This window comes from Phascolarctos cinereus, unplaced genomic scaffold (assembly GCF_003287225.1).
Source record: "Phascolarctos cinereus isolate Bilbo 61053 unplaced genomic scaffold, phaCin_HiC Scaffold_4;HRSCAF=312, whole genome shotgun sequence".
Classification (NCBI taxonomy): Eukaryota; Metazoa; Chordata; class Mammalia; order Diprotodontia; family Phascolarctidae; genus Phascolarctos; species Phascolarctos cinereus.
In genome coordinates, this window is record NW_027555847.1 from 719,994,811 (window position 1) to 720,017,194 (window position 22,384).

Genomic DNA, 22,384 nt, shown 5'->3' on the forward strand with positions numbered 1-22,384 from the left:
ACAAGTAGGCATTTGCAGAGAAGTTTCTGGAGCAGATCACGTCTTAACAATTATACAGTTGATTAAAAAGCCAGCAAATACGGGTTTCTCTATAGGTATTGTGTGTGGACTATGAAAAAAAAATCTCAGGAGAGCCACCAACAAGGTGTTTGCCGTAGATTAAAATCGTACCAGAGTCCCTGAAAGGTCTGATCACAGAAGTAACTTTGTTTACCTCTCCACTTAGTGCTGTCCAATGAGGCATAAAACCAGGAGGTGTTGCCCATTGTCAGCACAGAGGCCAGCTGCAAGAAGAAAGCCTGGGTTTTCTAGGCCTTTATTTTCTACACCAAGCCTCAGACCATTACAGAACCCCGTCAATGAGGTCCCTGATCCATCAAAGCCGTTTGATATTACCCTCTACAGCAGAAAAACCAAGTAGAAGGTCTGTTGTTTGGACAATGATGTTCAGTTGGGTAGACAGCCCAGAGGACTGATTCAGTAGCATCTTAGATATGTGCAGCCCGCTGACGGTGATCGAGGTCCATGATAGAAAAGGACGCTAGGAGAAAGTAGGTGGGATTAAGTTTGGGGAATTTTGCAGTGTGTCCAGCGACCCCAGACATCTCCCTGAAGCAAAGGCCCAACCTTCCACCAATAGTGGTGCTCTAAGGCTGTGACTCATGCTATACCACGGTCTCCAGGGAATTCAAGATGTACTTTACCCGAAGGTCAGCGTTAGATCACGTGCGAGTGTAAACAGGCTGTGCGGCGTTTTACCAATGAGGAATCGCCCATAAAAAGTGGCATCAAAGGTATCATCCAAAGGAAGAGGAGGGAGGGGGCAGCTAGGTGGCGCAGTAGATGGAGTCAGGAGGACCTGAGTTCAAATGTGATCTTAGACGCATAGCACTTACTAGCTGTGTGACCTTGGGAAAGTCACTTAACCCCAATTGCCTCACCAAAAAAAAAAAAACAAAGGAAGAGGAGGGAGGCTAGTCATAGTGTGGCCAGGGGATAACGTCCTGCCTGCTCCATTACTGTTGAGATGTTCAGTCAGTAAACCTTTATTAAGCACCTACTGCATGCCACCACGCTATGCTAAGTGTGGGGGAGCGATGCAAAAAAGAAAGATAGTGTCTGCCCTCAAGGAGCTTACAGTCTACTGAGGGAAAAAACCGCCAACGGAAGCCGGGGGGAGGGAAGGTACCCATTGCAGGGCAGGATGGGGAAGTCCAAAGGAGTACCTCTGGGTGGGAAGGGAAGAGCTGCCTGGCCTGGGCCCCCTCCTTCAGTGGAGGCTTTGGAAAGACTGCTGGAGGGTAGAGGCCTGAGAATACCGATGAGGACTAAGGACCGAGGACCGAGGCTGATGAAATGTTGAATGATAATGAGGGTGGTGGGTCGATGGCTGTGGGGAGGATTTGCCAGAGAACAGGCAGGAGCTGCAAGGGATTCAAAGGAACGGATGGGGTGCAATCTGCACAGTTGGAGGGAGGGGCCGGGATGAGCCCACTATCCAAGCCTACTTCAGATCACCTGCTTGGAACTAGATCAGCCAGGGGAGGAGGTGGTTCAGAGAGGCCTGGGTGTGGTGGGAGCCTTGCAACAACATCAACGCTCTATTTTAGACTTTTTGGGTAGAGGAAGGGAGGCTGGCCAGACATGTGAAATACACTCAGGGTTTGGGGAGGGAACGCTTTACCACCGCATCTCTCCCCTCCGTACTCCAGCCAAACTGAGTTACTTGCAGCCTAGACCCCTGGACCTGCCCTTCTGCTGCATCCCGAGGACCCTTGGGGCTTTGGGTCTGTCCTGTAGCTGACACCATGTTCGCTGTGTTGTCTCCCTTTAGTAAAATGTGGACTCTTGGAGAGCAGAGGCTGAATTGATTTTTTGTTTGTATCCAGAGTGCTTTGGGCCTAGAAGTGCTTACAAAGATGTCATTTATTTATTCCTTGGACCAAAGTTCTATAAAGGAAGTTATCCTAGGACGGATGGCAAGCTCCCAAGCAGGAAATTCTGAAGATAAAAAGAGAAGTAGATCTGTAGAGATGGAAAAGGAGAAGTTGTTTAAAGAGAGGTCAGCATGGACACTCACGGAGACAGTCAGAGAGCCTCAGGGAGTGAACTCCATGCCCGTGGGCCATAATGGGCTCACATGTGTGAGCTGCTGGCAGTGAGGAGGATAGAGATGGGGCCGAAGCCTCAGGAGGGGCAGACGTCATGGGGAGAAAGTAAGAAGCCCATGAGTTTGACTTTCATTCCTGGCACAATTCTAAAATAAATCATGAAAGGAATCACTAGAGACCGTCTAGAAAAGGCAGGAGTGAGCACAAAGGACCAGCAGGGCACTGTCAAGAACAGGTCACACCAAGTTAACCCAGTATCCTCTTCTAGCCTAGAGACTAGGAGAATGACCCGGGTAGAGTTTACCTAGATTTTAGCAAAATCCCTTGTGTTATTGGGGAAAAGATGGAGAGATGTAAGCTGAATTGGCAATATAACAAGGTGAATTTTGACCTGGTTGATTGGCCAGACCCCAGAGTAGTTCCAGGCACTCGATCTCAGCCTTTGGCCTTTTGGCCTGCGTTAGGAATTTTACACTGAGCAAGTCCAAAATGACAGTTTGATATCATTGGAGGATTCCTCGGATGCAGGAGCCATTGGGTGGAGCCAAATCGGTTCATGTTCTCCATGTACATGAAGACACTTTGCTTTGAGTCCCCTCGAACTTCGAAGTCTTAATTCCTTTTAGGAGAGAAGTGAATGGGTTGGAAGCAAGGCAGAACCATGCCATGTTCTCTAGCCATTATTCCTGACATTATTGTGTTGGGCTCATGTTTTCAATAGAGACTTTTGTTCCCAGGCCTGGCTCATTTCTCCCCCAGTGGCAGCATTGGAGCCGGCCATTTCTTCTTCGGGCTTAAGTTTAGTTGACAATCGACTAATCCCATTCAAAAGTCGTTTCCAGCTTTGAAATTTACTGAGGCCTTGAAGTATGCTGATGGATTCATTCAGCAAACATTTATTTGTTTTGACCTATAACATTCAGCCATGACATAAAATGTTACTATCTTCTGCTGAAAAGTGCTTCTGGTATTTAATTTTCTTTTCTTTTCTTTTCCTTTTTTTTTTTTTGAGGCAGTTGGGGTTAAGTGACTTGCCCAGGATCATACAGCTAGTACGTGTCAAGTGTATGGTCTGAGGCCGGATTTGAACTCAGGTCCTCCTGACTTCAGGGCTGGTGCTCTATCCACTGTGCCACCTAGGTGCCCCCTGGTGTTTAATTTTCTAAACATTTTAAAGTCTTCAAATAGCCATCCTGCTTATAAATCTATCCTGCATGTAATCCCAGAATCATTTTCATTCACCATTGAGTTGACATTCGTTAGGCACCTGCTGTGTGCAGACTATCCTGCTAAGTCTTGGAGGAGATACAGAAGTTTAGCTAGGACGTGGCTTCCTTCTTCACGGAACTCTCCGTCTTTGGGGAAGCGAGAAGGCACAAACACAGACGTGTGATGCACTCAGGGAGATTAGCAGTCGTGACCTCAGGGAAGCAGTGGGGTCCTGAAAGTTGTGCTGCGGCTGGTTGCGCAGCCTCACGTCCTGCCAAGCCCAGTACCTGAGATTCTCAAAATAGAAAATGTTCTTGGCATGTGGTTGCGTGCCTGACTCTAGCACATCTTTGCATCTGCCAACATTTTTAAAAATTGTGAAATGCCTGCTAATTATCCACGTGCTGGGTGGCTTGGCCTCAGTTTAATGGCGGAGAAATTAACATTTTAAAAATACTAATCTAGAGGCAGCCCTTTGAGGAAATAGATGGTCAGTATTTCAAGGACTTGGGATTTTCATTCGCATTTTTACTCTGTTCAGCAGCCCATATTTTGAGCATCTCTGTGTCCTGGTAGGGTAGGTTGATAAATTGCTGTGTCCCACATCCCTCTTAATTACCACTTCATAGAATCCCTAGGTGCAGCGCAGCACCACCTCCTTCTTCAGACCTTTCCTGTTCTGTCCCAGCTGTTAAGTGGATAAACCTCCCATACTCCATCCTGCCCCTCCCACAGGTTTCCCACCCCTGGCCTAGACTTTAAGAGACCAGGCTTGCCTCCTTGTTGTGGTGATGCATTGGCAGGAGGTGCACTAGAGGTTTCAAGATATGCCTCTATTCACACACACACACACACACACACACACACACACACACACACACACACACACACACACTCTATTATAGAGTTTCGGGTTTAGTCTTCCTGGCTGCATTTCATAAGGACTCTGCACCTTGGGTGCTATCTTTGATGTGAGAAGAAATGCGAAGAAAGGAAATGGGTCAGAAAGGTGGGCCCATTTGTCATTTCTGACCTCTTTGACGGTTTCTGCAGTATGCTTGCTGTCCCCACGTACGTCTGCCATCAGCATTTCCTTTGTTGTGTCATGAGGTCCTGAAAAAAATCTGAACACAAAGATTTTTAACTGAAAAAGAAAGGAGAAGGAGAAAACTGCCTGTGCTTCTGCACTAAACTAGGTCCGTACCCTAGACATGGGGAGTGACTGCGGCTCAGGGGATGAAGAGCAGGAGAGATTTCCTGACATTCCCAGGAGAGAAATCAAGAAAGGACTTGGTGATACAACCTGTGACCTCAGGTGTCCCTACAGAAATGCCCAAGGTGGGGATTACAAGCAAGAGGAGCCAGAGACCCTGACGTTAGCGACATCACTGATATTTGTTGGGGCGAGCCGTGTGACTGGAATATAGTTCTGGAAGAGTGCACGTGATCTGAGACCACATGGACTGGAAAAGGACCATCGAGGAGCGATGGGCAGACCTGAACTGACTCGCTGTCTTTCCAGCATGAAATCCTGAAGACTCAGAAAGAAACAGTTCTGTTATGGAGGGAAAGAGGGCATTATCAAAAGAGACCAGTGGGGATGCACAAGGAAGTCACCAGCCAACCTAGACTTTTAAAAGGTGTGTGAGGAAGGGGGCTGGAAGGCCAGATGGAAGAGGAAATGCCAAGGTGTAGCATGGTCCCGTGAGAGTGGGGTCAGGAGTGCCAAGGAGCCAGGTGGGCCAGGGCCTGTGAAGGAGGGTTTTCAGAAGCAGTTGGAAGAGTGGCCGCTCAAAGAAAGGGCCAGGTCTTCTGGGGACTGAGATGAGAGACAAGGCAGAGCCGGGCACTTCTTTGCTTCTGTGTTCTCAGTCAAGAGAACCGGACCGAGCGGTGCCCAGGTGGTCTGGAGGGTCCCTAGGTGGTATTCAAGAGGAGGAGCGGCATGGAGTTGTACTGGCAGGTGTGACTACCGGACCTTGCTTAGTGGCCTTGGACTGGTAAAGGAGAACTGGGAGGGGACCGCTGACCTGGAGAAGTAAGCGATTGTCTCAATTGCCAGAAAAGGGAATCACATGGAGCCTGCCATCTATTGTCCGATGAGCATGAAGTCAGTTCCCGGCACAGTTCTAGACAATGAAGGGAAGTGAACATCAAGAAAAGGTAGGTGGGATTCCAAGGAGCCAGGCTGGCTTCCTCCAGCACATGGCCTTCCAGGCTCTCCTCCTGTCCTTGTGTGCCTGGCTTACCAAGCTGGTCTGGCCGTGTTGCTCTAGGTGCAGTTTGTAGATTGTAGCAAAGCACGAACCTCTCGTGCTGTTCTTAGGGAAAAGATGAGAGGTGTGCTCTGGGTTCTGAACCACTCCTTCGGCATCAGCTTGGCACGAGGTTTCCAGCCACATGTTCCAGGGATATTTGGCCTTGCAGTGGTTAACGTTTTTATCAGCCACTCGGGTAAAGGTGTGGAGGCTGTAGATCCGGTAGATAAAAGCACAGATGGCACAGGCTGAGCCACTTTTAGAAGACCCAGAGTGAAGAGGAGGAGCTGTCGTATTGGCTACTAGTCAAGGTCTAAAGAGATCTTAGGAGGCCAGGCTGGAGGTGGAATCTAATGAGAGGAATAAATGCAGAGCCCTAACCATGGCCTCCAAGGATCAGCTCACACGTGTAAGGTGGGGGAGGCACGGTGAGAAAGCAGTCATCTGGAAAACATCTTGGGGTTTTAATGCACTGCAAAGCAACGTGACTCAGCAGTGGGATATGGCAGCTGAGGAGGGTGTCTGGGCCTGTGGAGGTGATAGTCTGTGTATGCCCTGATCAGCTGTGCCTGTCCATCCGTCCTTCCCTTCCTCCCTTCCTTCCCTCCTCCCTCCCTCTGTCCCTCCTTCCCTCATTTTAGGATGGACATTGGTAAGCTGGGGGATGTTGAGAGGACAGCAGGCCAGACAGTGAGGGCACCAAGCTCGTGTTTTGAAAAGCTTGGCTTAAGGAATTTGGGATATTTGGCCTGGAAAAGCAAGAATGGGGGGAGAGGGCCGGGTGCTGGCCCCAAGTCTTTGAAGGGCTGTCACGTGATCTGCTTGGCCCCTGGGGGGAGGGGCAGAGAGGCACATGTGGGCTGGCAGGCAGGACAAAGCCATTCCAAAGGAGGTGGGTTCTCCCGAGAGGAAGGTGGTAGGTTTCCTTGGGGATCCCTCCTCCCACAAAGGTTGAATGACCACTGGTAGGGTGTGTGGTAGAGAAGATTCCTGCTTGGGTCTGCACTGGACATGGCGCCTCTGCGGTCCTTTCCAGCTCTGTAACTAGAGATGGGTGGGGCAGGGCTTAGAGGTCATTGAGACTAATCTTCACACTTTACAGAGGTGGAAACTGAGGCCCCCAGGGGGACACTCCTTGTCACTCCCATGGCAGGCTGGTATGGTGTGGCTGAATCAGAAAGCCTCTCTGTTGGTCATGTGACTCGGCATATGTTGCATGAGCCTTCTCAGGCCACATTTTCCATATTTGTGGAATGGGGAGTTGGTCTGGATTAGTGCTGTTTTAGCCTGACCTGAGGCAAAGAGGGTGTGGCCTGACCCCTGCTGGTTTGAGGGTGGAAAGATGGGTCCTACCCCGCCCTCCCTAAGTGAGCAGATCCTGAGGCTTCTCACTAATACAGCTACACCGGCCTTCCCCCCCCCCCATTATAGTACAGTTCATCCCCACTACACCCAGGCCTGCCTCCGTGAAACTTGCCACTTTCCTCCTTCTGATGGCCCCCAGGCAGTTCTAACCCCCCCCCCCCATAGTAGCAGGTGCATCAGAAGCCACTGGAGAAAATCACCAACCCCTCTTAACCTTCCTCTCACCCTCATCCCCCAGTACTTACCAAGAAAAAAATTACTCATAAGGATATAGCATCAGGCATTTTAGAAGCCACCGTCTTAATGATCACTGGGGCCCCGGGCAGCCTGTGGGGTCCCTTCCAGCACCGATGTTCTGTTCTTGAAAATTCCAGAACTGCCATGTGATAATGGAGTTCTCGCCAGGCCTAGAGAATGTTCATAGAATCATCGAATGTCAGCCCTAAAAGAAACCTTAGAAAGCAGTCAGTCCAGCCCCCTCCCTTTACAGGTGGGGAAACTGAGGCGAGGCAGATGAAGTAACTGCCACCAAAATTGAGTTTGGCTCTGACCGATTTGAAGAGCTTTATCTATTTTCCTTGTGAGATAGCATGCAAGAGTGACCAATTAGCTGGTCTTGAACCAGGAAAACTGGGGCCCTGTTGCTGCCTCAGACACGTTAGCTGTGTGACCAGAAAAGGGCAGGCAGTTTACCTTGCAGTCCCTCAGGTAACTCTGTACGACCATCTGTTCCGGTGCAGAAGACCCCACTCTGGACCTTCCTCACACCAAGGAGATCCCAGGTTGGGGCAAAAACAAAATTAATTGGAAATGTTTTTCCTCAGGGATGGGCATTTGTGTGGGCTTGTAGCTCATTATTGGAAGCATTGTCTTCCCTTGTGCTTTCTGTAAAGGCATAATTTGAATAATGTTTGTGCTGTTTCTTGCTTTTTTTATTCAATTACTGAAGGCACTGGGCAAATATGTGTCTGTTTTTATTTAATGCAACTGCAACAGTTGTTAAAATATATGATCTGTGATGAGGTGGCTGTTTTGTACCTTAGAAAACCTGGGGACCTCAGAGGTCGTGGAATCTGACCTGTACCAGAACTCTGCCCCTCTCCCATATCCCTGGCCAGGAGGTAGCCAGCACTGACGCAGGTACCTGTCTTCTCCTGACTAACACTGGACTTCCTGAGAACGGGTTAGGGAGGGGCGGTCACCACTGAGCACGGTAAAAGGAAAAACAAACGAATGCCCAGCCTGGCTCAGCAGCATCTCCTGATGGGAGAGCCCCCCGCAAGCAGTCGAGGGAGCCAGGCCCTTCCATCCTTGGGTTTCTCCCCTCTCTGTCTCTGTCTTTCTCCCTCTCCTCTCTTCTCTCTGTCTCTGTCTGTGTCTGTCTTCCTCCTCCATCCCCCCCCATAAAGATGATCCAGTTATCATTGCCCAAAGTGAGGGACCATGGGAGAAAGGAGGGAGAATTCCCCATAGTGTGAGAGGCTTGTATTATGATGGAGAAGGTACTGGACTTGGAGTCAGGACACCTGAGTTCAAATCCACCCTCAGACACTTCGTGGGCAAGTGACTTAAAATAGATAACATTTGTGTAACTTCACCTCTCGGCCTCAATTTTTGTATCTATAAAATGGGGACAATAATAATTGCACTAAATGCCTCCCAGGCCTCTTGGGAAGAAAGCCCTTATATTGCTGTGGATAGAGTTTGGCCCTAAGATTTCTTTGCCTTAGGACCTCCCAGATGAGGACACACCCTCTCCTAATCTAGGTTAGCACTTCTCTGCCGTTAATAGATCCCTGAGAGGCTCAGTGCCCGAGCCCTTCTGTAGTAGAGGCTGTGCTTAAATCCTGCCTAGTCTTGCCAGTTCTGAGGCCTGCTCTCTTTCGGCTCCTTCTTGAGCTGGCCTTCCAGCCTCCTGAGACTCCTTGTTTGCCATGGAAGTGGCCTTGGCTTGTCAAACAAAGCCCGGGGAGAGTTCTAGCAGTCGTGACCTTCTGCTGGCTCAGCACCAGTCTCTTCTAAGTTGTAACCAGTTGCAAACCAGAAGGTGATGCATTTTTTTGGCTATGACAGTTTCTGAAGGCAGTCTGCTAAGGGGTGTGTGTGTGTGTATGTGTGTGTGTGTGTGTGTGTGTCTAGGTGTGTAGGTGACAGAAAGAGAGAGACAGTGGAGAGAGAGTGTTTCATTGAAGGGGGCACACACATTGAATCATCGCCGCTCTGGGGTTCTTGGCTGCAGCTTGCATAATTGGGGATGTTGGACAGTTTTAAGATGATCAGATGTATCAGGCAGGCCTGACTCTTATCCTTTTTTGCAGGGTGGGGCAGCAGCTAAAAACACATGCGTTTGTGTCTTGCCCGTGTAGATGTAAGGAACCCTGTTCATCCTGACAGGCATGTGACAATATTCCCTTCTTCTCCTGAGTGCTTTCTGGCCAGCCCTAGACAGTAGGCCTCCACCAAGCCCAAAGCCCTCAGATCACCGCCTCCCTGAGGCAAGGGCGCCGCGCCCCCCCCCCCCCCCCAGCTCTGCTAGAACAAGAGTGACTTGCCTGTGGTCACATCACTAATCAGTGCCTCAGAGTCCTGGAAATGAGATTTCCTGCCTGCAGATTTGGGCCCTTTCCCCAGCTCACACTGCCTAAGTGTGATGTGCACACCAGCCCTTCCCAGGGCGGGAGGCTCGGGAGCTGAGAGGGACTTCGGAGAGCGTCTGAAGAGCAGAGTCGCTGCCCCGTCAGGTTGACCGAGGAAACTGAGGCCTCAGTCCCGTAGCTTGAAAGCAGGCTTTGGCATCAGGCCCCTGACTTGAAATGCGTGCCCTTTGTAGTCTGACTCACAGAGCAGAGACTGCCATCTGGACAGTGTGAATAACAGCTGCTGTGCAGAGCAGTTCTGCCAGAAATCTGCTCAAGGCCTAAGGTGCTGCTTGGTGATGACCCCCCCACTCTCACCATACCCCCCCCCCCCCGGAACAGTCACAACCCCACCGTGTTAGTGTAGCCCCAGAGCCTGCCACTTGTTGTCAGGGGAAAACTTGGAGCTTTAGAGACTAGATGGACCTTTGAAGTTCAGGGGGTTATGGGATAGAGCTGGGAGTGACTTGGGGAGTCTGCGTCATCTCCCTCATTTTGCATAAGAGGAAACTAAGAGAGTTTCCTGCTATAACTGATGAAATTAGCTCCACTGAGGGCTTCCTGGTGGGACAAAATCTTCACCGATTTTGGGTCCTGGCCCCCTGAGGCAGGCAGTCTGGAGGAGCCTCGGGACCTTTCTCAGTCGTCAGTTTACATGCATAAAAGAACATACATCAGATGACAAAGGAAAGAGATTTTTTAGAAGTTCCCAGGCCTTAACCAGGGTTAAGAAGCCCTAAGAGAATCGGGGGTCAGGGCGGCCCCGGGTGGTGCCAACGTAGGAAGCTTGTCAAGGGCAGTGTGAGGGGTCTCTTAAGGAATGGATGCACAGAGGGACTGGGGAGATTCCCCAGACAGCTCGGTCTGGCCTGGCCTGGCCTGGCCCAGGGGGAAAGAACTGGGTTAAGAAGAACCTTTGTCCCCTGCTTTCTCACCCCTTCCTCCACTTTGCTCACTAAGTTCCTGGCCCTTTCTACTCAGGATCCTGAATTTGGGTTTCTGTTTGTTTATGGAAGTGTTCAGCTCATGCTGAAGCGGTCAGGATCTCTGGAGGAAGCTGTGGTCTTTGCTCAGGTCCTCTTCCTGACACACATGAGTTGTTTACCTGCCACCAAGGCCCTTTGCTATGACACTAAGTGATGGGCCTCACTGCGCCCCAGGAGCTCTTGGTACTGATGACATCCCCATACAGCCCAAGGTGTTGGGCCATGTTGTGAGTAAGCTAGCCTGGGAACTTAGCCACTCTTTGTTCCACTATTCTGTGCCAAAGTGCTCTCCATGCTGCCTTCAGCTGGCTTCACCAGCCAGTCTTTTGGAGAGCCCCCTCATGTAAATCATGGAGGAGGAGTGGGATTTGGGGTCAGTCACTGCACCACTGGGACCTCAGGGAGATCTCTTCTGTCTCCAGCAGTCTCTAAACCTGCCTGGTGAAGTGAATGAATGACTGACTAGACAATTAGGGCTGGGAGACCTTCTTCTAATGAGTCACCCATGGCACCAAGGAGCCTGCCCAATCCTACATTTCTTACTTTCATTAATGCCTGACTTATTTAGCATCTGCATTTGTAATGCCTATGGGCCTCTTTCCTTCTCTTCCAGGGATTTCCAAGTTCAGGTGGTCCCAAAGTCTCACAGATTCTTCGGGCTCTACTGCTGAGTAGGGGCTGGGCCCCAGTTTTATGCGTCAGAGGTGCCGCCTGCTTCTTCTTCCCTCTCAAGCCCTGATTTGGAGAACTTGAAGGCGTTTTTGAAATCTCTAAGCATTTGGCCACCAGTGCATTTCAGAGAGGTCATTTAATAGGTTGGAAGCTGGCTCTACCCTGTCTTCATTTAAAGTTCTTAGTAGGGCGTCATCAGCTGTGCACAGGCAGGCCTGCTTCCTGGGTGCCTGATGAAGCATCATGGGATGCCTCGTCACCTCTGGGCCTTCCTCTGCTAGAGGAGCTTCAGCGTGTTCAATATGAGACAAGCAGTTAGTAAATGCCTGGCATCTCCTAGGCCCCTGCCTTCCAGGAGCCTATATTCCTTTGGGAGTGGGAGGAGGGTAGAGAACAATATAAACACAGAAAAGTAAACAGCATGTTTACAGAGAGAGAGTGCAAGTCCCTTGTCTAGCTGCTAACCCCCAGCCTTGATCCACCCACCTCCCTTTGATTGGAGGGCCAGGCCACGCTCCTCCCAGCACCTTCCTTTATAGAGGGCAGAAGCTGGACTTTGGGCTCACTCCACTTTGTATCTGCTGCCCTGCCTGGTTTCGGCCTGTGGGTTCTGTCCATCTCCCTTTCCTGCCTCCTTTTGTGGGTGGTTAGAGTGCAAGCTCCTCGAGGGCAGGGACTGTTTCTTTTTATTAAGCCTATCCCCCGAACTTACCTTGGCGCCCAGTGCGTACTTGGCGTTTAATAAATGTGGATTGGATTGGATCGGAGAATTCCTCTCCACTGACGTTGTCGGTGAACTGCCCTCTTGGACCAAGCGGGCCTGCGCGTGTCTGCTTATGGTAGGGTTCTGCAGGATTCCATCAGTGTTCAGCTGCTGCTCTCTTGGCCTGGGAAAATCTACCGTGCTCGTTCCTTTGGGGCTGTTTGGTTTGCTTGCTTTTTCGGTTCCGGATGCTCTCTGCCCCTGCCCCACCTGTTGAGAAGGCAAGCAGTATGGTCCACATTACGCATGTGAAGTCAGGCAAGGCATAGCTCCACGTTAGCCAAGTTGGGGAGCAAGAAGAATGAAGGAAGAAGGTCTGCTCTGGTTGGTTCTCCCAGCCCCCTGAGCATTTTTCTTCCTGTGTCCTTTGGATTGTAGTATCACTGAGAATAGCTGGGTCATCCCAGTTGATCCTGTTGCTTTTACTGTGGGCCACGGTCTCCTGGTTCTGCTCACCCCCTTTGCATCAGCTCAGGAAGTCTTCGCAGGCGGGTCCTCTTCCTCTTCCGTGAAGCTTTCCTTGGTTCCACCAGCGGGATGTGGCCTCTTCCTCCTCAGAAGCCCCCTTTTCGTTCTGCCCGTGTACTGGCATCTTCTCTCTCCTCTAAGGTGGGGAGTCTCATCAGCTGTGGCCTCCACATCACCCCAGTACCTCACATGGTGTGTTAGAGTTAGCAGCGACCCAACGGATACCCAGAGCGTCTCAGAAGTCTGAAGTCAGAGGCTGAGGAGTGCAATAAGACTGTTGGGACAACTTGAATTTGCTGAATGAAAACAATGGATTAACTTGGCTTGGTAAACATTGGCCATGTGCAGAGACAGGCCCCTGGGGGAGCTGCAAAGGTTAGTGAAGGGCTGGGGCCTGCTGTTATTTGACATCTCAGTAAATGACTCTGACTAAAATAATAGGTATGTGCCCTGAGGAAGGAGCGATTAGTGCTGAATGAGCTCAGGGCCGGAAAGGGCCTGCCAGTGGCCTGGTGCGATGGGCAAGGCTTCCCAGAAGACATGGCATCTGTGTTGGACGTTGGGAATGCAGTGGGCAGGGCATTCATTCCAGGCCCTGGAGTCACGAACAGAGTGGGCTCTTGTGTGGAGGGTAAGGGAGGAGCGCAAGATGAGGCCGGAGGGGAGGGAAGGGGGCATTGCCTGTGGGGCGATCTGAAGTCGAGGCTGACAGATTGGGAGCTGATGAAGGGTGACGTGCCCAGATATGTTCAGTTCAGTAAACAGTAAGCACCAGCTGTGTGCAGGGCCCCGGGCTAGCCCAGGGGATTCTGACACAATCATGACCACCTTTGTGCCTGCCAGCAGCTTCCTGACTTGGGGGCAAGAGCCTGCCCTGAATCTGAGTAAAGCAGGTGAAGCTGCTTGGAAATGGGAAGGCCCCAAACCTGGAGAAAATATGCTGCCATGAAGACCATTTTCCATCCTTCCTTTCACAAGAAAAAAGAAAATTTTTAAAGGGGGAGGGCAGGGAGAGAAACCTCACTGCATTTCCCACCTTCTTCCCCCTTGGCCATGTCTGCCCCCACGAGGAGGGCTGCTTTGTGTGAGGGATCAGTGACCTCGCCAGAGAATCCCACGGCCTGGCTCTCGAGAGGAGTGAATGTGACCAAATGTGAGGAGGGGGCCAGGCCTCGTGTGCCTGTGGGGAGGGGGTCACGGGAAGCAAAAGAGCCCTTGTCTTTGGGGTGGTAGAAATGAATGGGTGGCTTGCAGAGAAATGGCCCCAGAGCTGCTGCTCTCAGCCCTTCTGGGACCTCATGGAAAATGATGTAACAAAGTGAAAAGGCCCTGAGCAAGGCAGCCTCCTGGCCCCCTGCCTCACTCTGCTGCCGCCGGTGCTGAGGGATGCTTGCGGGCCGGGCTCTCAGGGTCTGAGTCAGCCACAGTGAGGGAAGGACCTAGGATTCAGGCTGCCCCTCCTGCTGTGGGACCTGCAACCCAAGCCAGCCCCAGTCCTCTAGTGGTGAGTGAGGGTGGCGTCTTCTGCTCTGCTCTCTTCCTTGGCTCTTTCTTTGAAGGGGTGACACTGGATTTGGAATCAGGAGACCGGTGTTGTCTCTGGCCCGATAGTGACCCTGCACAGGGATGTAGAAGGAAGCGCTTTGTTGGCCTTGCCTGAATTAGCCAGTTGGGCGGGGTGGCAAGGAGGGGGCCGGATGCAGGGGTGCCGTCGATTTCTTCTGTTGTGTGGCTTCAGTCACGGAATCGTGACCTGCGTAGACTGGCGCTCTTGGACGGCTCTCATCGTTGGGCACGGCTGCTCGTGTGGGGCAGGATCATGGGGTCTGGCTCTTGCTTCAGACACTGTTAGCTGAATGACCAGGACAGGCGAGTCACGGTTTCTCCATCTCCTCTGAGCCCCTCACTCACAGGGTCATTGGAAGGCTCAGATAAGACAGAGGGCCCACGACGGCAGTGTCAGCTCTTTCTCTTGGGTTGATGCGGCCATGCCAGGGCCTTTCCTGAAGTTTTCGGCTGCCCTGGGCCTTCTGGCTTTTGTCTCTCCAGTATTAGGACGTTTGGGTGGGGCAGGACTAGAGGTCAGTCCAACTCTGTTTGCCTTGTAGGAGCTCGGCTAGAAGGCTGCTTTGGCCTTGGCTCTCTGTGGACGGCTGAAAATGGCCAGCAAAGGGCCCACGACCTCGACGTCCCCCCGAGAACTCCAGCGCGGGGGGTACGAGCGGCAGCAGCAGTAACGGCCCCGGCGAGAACGGCAGTCAGGACAGCACTTTCGAGTGCAACATCTGCTTGGACACGGCCAAAGATGCTGTCATCAGCCTCTGTGGCCACCTCTTCTGGTCAGTACTGAGCCCCAGGGGGAGGAGACCAGGGAGCCCGGGGCCCCCCCAGGCTAATTCAGAGCTCATGAGCTGTTGGTTTGGGGCTGGTTGTGGACAGCCACGGTGACCCAACATAACCAAAGCCTTTTGTGAACCTTAGGATGTTTTTAATGCCTGGAGCCTTGCTATACGGGTTCTCTTTCAGTGGAGTTTGTTTTAGACCCCGTCCAAGGAGGTTCCTTACTGGGAATTCCAAAAAGACCTGGTTACAGCAGCACATTTGCCCCTCTTGAGGCCCAGCCTCATTTCTGCAGTAGCAGTCAGGACATCCAGCCTGCCAAGGGTAGGATCTTTTCAGATTGGGCCTGTCCCTTGTAGCTGAGTCCCTGCGGAGGGTCCAGGGCAGCAGCAGAGGAGCCTCAGTGGGTCAGAAGAGGGGTTCCCAGCTTGGGGAGGTGACGGTTCACTATTTCCTGGGGGTACCCTTCCCTCCAAGTGCTGTGCGGGCTCAGCCTTGCCGGGGCGGAGGAGGCCCTCAGAGTGGACTCTTCTGAGAGAGTCAGAATAAGTGATCTGCATACAATGGTGTAGTCTTAATTCCTGGGGAAGGATCACTCAGGTAGTGGGAAGAGCAGAGCTGACCCATGGTGTGCAGGTAGGTGTCATGTGGGCATCACGTGATCCTTGTGGCCTCCGGGTCTTCATCCCTGAAGTGAAGGGCATGGGCTCGATGCTGCTAAGGTTCCTTTCATGCTTTACCAGGCTAGGAGTCTATGACTGTAAATGCTGTTGTAGGTCCAAAGATAGGAAGAGCAGAGGGGCTGCGTGGTCAGCGAAGGCTTCCGGGAGGAAGAGGAGACGTTGGGGCTGGCCTTCGTTTGGTTTGTAAAGATTTCCCTCTGCCATGGCTTATGGGCAGCCTTACAGAGAGGCCTAGGCTCCGAGAGCCCCCACTGGGTCCCATCACCAGCAGCTATCAGGAACCCGAATCCTGGCCCAAAGATGGGAAGGCCCGCGAGCTCTCTGCTCTGCAAGATTAGGGCCTCTCCCGCTGGGCTGGGATTAGAGGGAGGTAAGGGAGGGCCTTCCAGGTAGGGAAGGAAAGGGCTCTCTGGAGTCCCTGGCTCTCCTCCTTGTTATACCCGACGCCATGCTCATCACTGCCCACTTACACTGTCGTAGCCACCTTCCTCCCAGGCTTCCGGACGCCCTTCTTCTTCCAGTCCATCGTAGTGCAGGTTGCCCTTTGCACCTGGATCCATTTAGGTCTCTGCTCAGAACCTTCCAGTGATTCTGTGTTACCTGTTAAAAAAGATTCAGAATGACTCAGTCCAGCATTCAAGGCCCCCCTCCTGCCTCTCCCATTTCTCTTGCACTACTCCCTCCCTTCAGACCAAACTCCCTCTTGGCTTGTACAAGGCCAGCTTCCAGGTGTTTGCTGTTCCCTGTGGCAGGAAGGCCCCCTTCCTGTCTGCTGACCATAGCCTTTCCTGGCCATGGCTGCCCATTAGTTAGCCCACCCTGTAACAGCAGGGGTCACTTGACCGTTAGTGTTGTTGCAGGCCCCTAACAGCACAGGCTTCCTGAGGGCAGGACGCTGCCTGACTTCTTCTGTCTTTGTCCCTCTTCCTGTTCTTTGGCCCATGGGTGGCACTCGATAAATGCTTTACACCCCAGGGAAACTGCAGGAGTGGAGATGGGCGGCCTCACAGCCCATTTGTGAGCCTGTCAGTGGTACAATGAGCATTTACAGAGTTCCTCCCAGGTTCCAGGCACAGCGCTAAGTGCCAGGGAAGGGCTCATCGTGGCTGGACCTTCTCTGGCATCTGGTGAGGACTGGTGGCTGATGAGGTTGGGTAGGCAGGATGAAGTCCTGGAAAGCCCAGCAGGCAGCCTTGGTGTTTTGGTTTTCCGGGTTAGGACACTGAGAGCTATTGAAGTGTTTTGAGCAGGACTTGAGCAGGTGGTCTTTGAAAAGCAATGTTTTGGAGCAGGGACCATTCCAAGGTGTTAAAGCTTAAATGAAAATAATTACATTTTGTTCTGAGAGTTTTGTGACACCCTGTGATACCAGAGGCTTTGAAACCAGAAAAGCCCTTTAGTGAGAATAGAGATGAGTTCCATAGTCCAGTCCACAGGCTCAGCCAGCCAGCTTGTACGAGGCGAGTCTTGGCCCTCTCCATCCATCCTTAGACTTCCTTTTTCCTCCCCAACTTCAGGGAATGGACCTGCGGTGGTCTCCAGGTGGGTCTGACCCACTGTGGTTTGGGGCGTCCTCCAGTAGTCATTGGGAGAATTTGCTGACTCGGCCTGCGAGGCCCAGGTGCTGGGGCTGCATGCCAGCCTTGGCCCAGCGAGTAGGAACCAGAGGCCTCTTCTTGGCTCCTGGTAACTCTGCTGGTGAAAGGAGTTAGGCCAGAAGCCGAGAGCTCCGGCTTCTCCCTTGGCCCCTCGGCCTGCCCTCCTTTGCCTCAGTAGTGGCAGGGAAGTCCTGTAGGTAGCGTTAGCTCCATTTTACAGGTGAAGAAATTGAAATGAGAGGGATGAACTGACTTGTCCACTTCTTCCTTGGCTTTGTCGTGATCCTTTTTCATGGTCCTCTTGTTCCTGAAAGCCCATGACTGGAGGTTTAGCAGGGTTGGAGACTGTAAGAAGCCCCAGGTTGGCCTCAGGAGACCTGGTTTCTGTCCCTTGACGTGTCATTTTGGACAGGTCACTTCTGGGCCTCACTTTCTTTATCTGGGAAAAGTGCATTGGATTAGTTATGGTTGATGGCCACTCTCACATGCGGTCATCTGTGTCAAGAGCCTGGTTCACCTTTACCTACTGGAATAAATCACATAACCAGCCCAGACAAGCCAGGGCCAGGCGAGAGCCTGCCAAGGAGGCCTTGCTTTGTGCCACGACCCTCCCAGCCTCCTCCACGCCTGGCCTTCCTCTGTGATGGCGGCCGTCTTCTCCCTGGAACTGTCACAGTCTCTTACACTGGGAACTTCAGTTCCACAGCATTTGATAATCCCCTCCCAGAGGTCCAGTCCTCTCACTCGTGTCTCTGCCAAGCTTGGGCTTCTTCAGGTTGTGCTAGGCTTGGGGTGGGCCCAGGCCAGACTGGCTCAGTGGAAGGAGGCTCGGCGCCCACCAGTCTATCAGTGAGCATTTTTTAAGCAGTTACCATATGCCAGGCCTGGCCCCAGGACTTACATTTTCTTGGCTTCAACAACCAGTGAACTTTGCTCTGAGATGGAAAGGTTAGGTTGTGTCCTGGTGGAGGGGAAGCCTCTGCTCATGAATTCATCTCTTTGTGTAGCTGTCGGGTCTGGCTAACCCTAGCATGCCACGTGAGGTACTGTGGGTGACGTGGAGGTCACAGAATCATTCTGAGATGAGTTCGTGCTCCCTGCTGGGGAAAGAGAAGAGGCGTGGGCCCAGGCCTTGCCTTCCGGGAGCTTATGGTTCAGTGAGAAGGGGAAAAGCTGTCATGGAAAGAGTGATGGGTGGGTAGAAATTCAAGAAGAGGGATAAGAGATGTCAGGAGGAGTGAGGGAAGGGGGCAGCAGAAGGACTGAACGCCAGGGAGCGTGAGTGGCTTCATGGCAGCTGGGGAGGGAGGCAGCCAGTGGCCTAGGGGGTCAGGAACCCCTGAGGCCAAATCCGACCTTAGACGCTTCCCAGTTGTGTGACCCTGGGCAAGTCCCTCAGTTTCCTTATCTGTAAAATGGGGATAATAATAGCACCTTCCTCCCAGGGTTGTTTGGAGAATCAAATGAGATAATAATTGTAAAGCACGAAGCACATTGCTCGGCACACAGTAGGCATTATATAAATGTTAGGAAGTGTAGTGGTGGTGCTTGGGGTGGGGGTGGTTACTGCTGCTGCTGCTATCCCTGGGCCCCAGATGTTTGTGCCCTGCTTTGTGCTGTGTGACGCTTTTATCCATGGCGTGCATGAAGAAAGGCGTCCCCAGCCCAGTGTTGAGGAGGACTGGCTAGCTGATGGCATTAGGGTCCCAAATGGCCTTCGTGGGCCAAGACAACAGGGGAAGTGTGCGGGGCACAGATGGAGGGGCCTGTTCTGGGTGTGACAAGGACAGAGTCCCACATACAAGGTGGAAGGCCCTGCTGACTGTCCAGCGGGCCGAGGGGATTAAGCGGACCGCAGGTCCGTTAGGAGACAGGAAGAGGACGAGGCGTCCCGCAAACAGACGTGGGACTGAATTAGGAGAGACGCTATGTCCAGACTCCAGGAAATGCTAGGCTGCCTCCCTCTTGGGGTAGTCCATTGGGAGCACCGCTCCTAGAGAAGGCCATTGACAGGTTAGAAAGTGTCCCAAGGTCACTGTAGGAGAATGGAGCAGATGAACCAGGAGAAGCGTGTTGGGAGTGAGGTACCCTGCCCATGATCCCAAGAACTGCCTTCCAGGGTGTAGAGGGGGATTGGGCAGACTCGTTTTGTTTGACGCAGGGCAAATCCAGAGGCTGCAGAAAAGCCAGCTTCATCTGTAAGGGAAAGCTTCCTCACCGCTGGAGCCGTCCCCGAGCAGCATGGCCTGCCTTGGCAGGTCCGAGGCCCCTCCGAAGAATAGGGCCACGTGACACTTGTGGGTGGGTGGGGAGGGAGTGTCTTGGTCAGTATGAGTCGGGCTGAGTGGCTTCTGAGTTCCTCTCCTGACTTTGCTTCCTGGCCCAATAGTTCAGGCCAGAGCAGGGGTCCGGCTGACTTGGCAGTGCTACATTCTGTGGTTCTGAACGCTTTGAGGAGAGGGGAAGAGCAGGGATGGAGGGGTGGGGGCAGGGCTGGACGCGGAGGCCTGTGGAGCCTCCGTGGCTGAGGCCGGCCTGAGTCCCTGCACGGAGTGAGGCTTTGCCTCTGCTGTCACATGGGGGCTTGCCCACCAGCCCAGCGCTGCCGCTAACACACTCTTTTTCTGTTTGTCCCCTCTCTCTTCCCTTGGACCGCTTGCCCCGGGGATGCCTGCAGTTGGCCATGTTTACATCAGGTAAGAAGCATTTCTTTTTACCTTGTCTTTCATCAGCTTTTCTTGCACAATAGCTCACCTTGTCCCTGAGGCTGCTGTCAGAAATGGTAATCTCCTCTTTGGGCGCCTCCAGTCAGTCAGAAGATGCCCGGTGAACCGAGAAGGGGGCCTCTTTTAAGGAGGCAGGGGAATTTTACATGAAAGGCAGCAGGACCCAGGTTAGGGGCCCAGTCCGTGACTTAACTAGTTGTGCACTGTTGGCCGGGTCTCATCTGGGTGCCTCAGTTTTCTGCTCTTTCAAATGGGCCCAGTGATACTTAGGCTCACTGCCTCACAGGAGTGCTTGTGAGGATTAGGAGGTGCCAGGCAGGTTCTGCTTATGTTGTTCTCGCCTCTGGATTTTTGGAAGAGCTTACAAAGGAGAAACGCAGCTTGGTCAGAAGAAAGAGTTTATGGGATCTCGTTTGGACCAACAAAGAGTGTGGTGGTAGGCATGCTGCGGAGCTTTGCTCCTGGTGGGCAAGTGTTCAGGTGCACAGAGTGGGAGACCTCGTCCAGGCCTTCCTGTCACTTCCCCATCACACCATCCGATGTGGCCATGAGAGAGATTGGTTAGCTTGGAGCAGCCAACCAGGCACGGGGTACGGGGCCTAGAAAGTCAGCACAGGACACACTTAGGTGACATTCAGGGTGGGCTGCAGGCTCTTCTACTGTAACTGCAACTGCAGAAAGTGCTCACGTTCCTGGAGCGCTCTGAGGACATCCGGCTGCTGACCGCCGGCCTCGCCTACCCCCTCGGGATGGGCCGCCAGGCCCTGGAGGGGGGCGCCGCTCAGCGCCTGACATCTGCCAGTCTGCTGAGGGGAGGCCAGGGCTCTGAGCTGCTGCGCTCGAGGAAGCTCCTGTACAGAGGGGGGAGCAGTTGGTGTTTCTTGGGCTGTTGGGCGTATGGAAAGGAAAAGAGACACGTGTCCCGGAACTGCAGGTTTAGAAGGGATCCCCAAGACATTTCATCCTCCAGCCTCTCCTTGTTAGGGAGCTTCTCCTGACCTCCATTCTGTCCGTTGTACCTGGTCCCACCCTCTGGAGCCAAGCAGAAAGCTTCTTTTTGGAGTGACGGCCCTTCACGTCCTAGGTGACGGCCAAACGCTGCCCCTGCCCCCTGCCATGCTAAACATCCCTGGCTCTTTTAGCCCTCATAGGTGCATTATGTGTGTGGGCAAGTTTAATTCTCTCTCTGAATTTGTATCTCCTTATCTGTGCAATAAGGATACGAGCTTCAGAGCTCAGAGGGCCTCAGGACAGCTCCCCTGTCTTACAGAGGGGGCATTGAAGTGCGGAGTGTTACAAGTGACCTTCCCGAGGTCCTACAGGTGCTAAGGAGCCAAGTTGAGCTACTGCCCACCTCATGGGGGCATTGGAAAGAAAGGATTTTGTAGCCTTAGTGTGTTATAACAAGGGAGTCCTCCTAATTGTTGTTTTTATTAATAACCAACACTGATTTATAGAAGGAAAGGATGAAGGGAGGTGGACTACGGCGTTGGAAGAGATTGGGGGAGTCGGTCTTCTCGTGTGAGCTGATTCAGCAGGACAAGAGTTGTAGCTCAGCATGGCTGGCTGTGGCCGGGCCGACCTCTGTCAGTGGGCAGAAGTGAGGGGCTGAAGAGCTGGAGGATCCACACGTGAGGCATCATCCCGTCCATTCACCACATCTGTTTTCGCTTCCTTTCTTAGTGGTTGGAGACCAGACCAAACAGACAGGTGTGTCCAGTGTGCAAAGCTGGGATCAGCCGAGACAAAGTGATCCCTCTGTACGGAAGGGGCAGCACCGGGCAGCAGGACCCCAGGTGAGCCTGCCCCCGCCCTCGCGCCGTGGAATCTTTCTGCTTCCTCCCTGCCTCTCTCGGACCTCCGCCTGGCAGACTCCAGCTCTAGACCACATCGGTCCTCTGTCTTTGTCTGGGCCGGGCGTGGTGGTGCTGAGGCGTTGGCTCTCTCTTGGTTTTTACAGTATATGTGGGGAAGCAGAACTGCCCTTAAACGGGGATGTTCTGAAGCGTTCACACTGGCATTCGTGGCCTAACCATCGAATCTCTCTAAACTTCACACCCTTTTTCTTCTTCAGAGAGAAGACGCCTCCCCGGCCTCAAGGACAGAGACCAGAGCCTGAAAATAGAGGGGTAAGGACCCTGAGATGATGTTGTCCATCGCATCCATCACCTTGCCTCACCCTCAGACAGGTTTAGGCTGGGTTTACCTCCCAGGTTTCACAGAGGAGGAAGAGGCATAGAGAGGTTGAGTGGGCTGCCTGGGGCGGCCGCCTCACTAACTGGAGAATTGGCGTTCGGCCCCAGCGGGCCCGGACTCCCTGGGTCTAGAACCCAGTCTGGGGAGTTCCAGCAGCAGACCCCTCATCTGTCGCTCAGCTCTGCCTGCCTGGGGAGCGGCATGTCTGGCCCTGCTCTTTGGTGGCCCTTCCTGGAGGCAGCCCCCCGCCATCCTTGCCTGGCCCTCAGGGCTTCAGGCCCCAGGCTTGGCTCCAGGGCCTGAAGTCCTTGGATCTGGCTTGAGCGATGTGCACAGGGGGGCACGTAGGCGGCTCTGAGCCAAGCTCGCCCAA

The 22,384-nt window shown here is 52.8% G+C and overlaps 1 protein-coding gene and 1 long non-coding RNA gene across 2 annotated transcripts in view; one reads left to right on the forward strand and one right to left on the reverse strand.

Moving 5' to 3' along the window:
• The window catches only part of RNF185 (ring finger protein 185), a 31,530-nt gene that overhangs the window by 3,662 nt on the left and 5,484 nt on the right, over positions 1-22,384 (forward strand). The window contains 5 exon segments of the mRNA XM_020996406.2: positions 14,577-14,660; positions 14,662-14,807; positions 19,767-19,785; positions 21,499-21,611; positions 21,890-21,944. Of these exon segments, the coding sequence (XP_020852065.1) occupies positions 14,628-14,660; positions 14,662-14,807; positions 19,767-19,785; positions 21,499-21,611; positions 21,890-21,944 (366 nt within the window). The 5' untranslated portion in view covers positions 14,577-14,627.
• On the reverse strand, positions 481-5,649 carry LOC110215166 (uncharacterized). Its single transcript, XR_002326442.2, has 4 exons — positions 5,570-5,649; positions 5,351-5,449; positions 4,354-4,444; positions 481-541 (listed from the first exon to the last, which is right to left on the reverse strand). It is a non-coding gene; the product is annotated as an uncharacterized LOC110215166 (long non-coding RNA).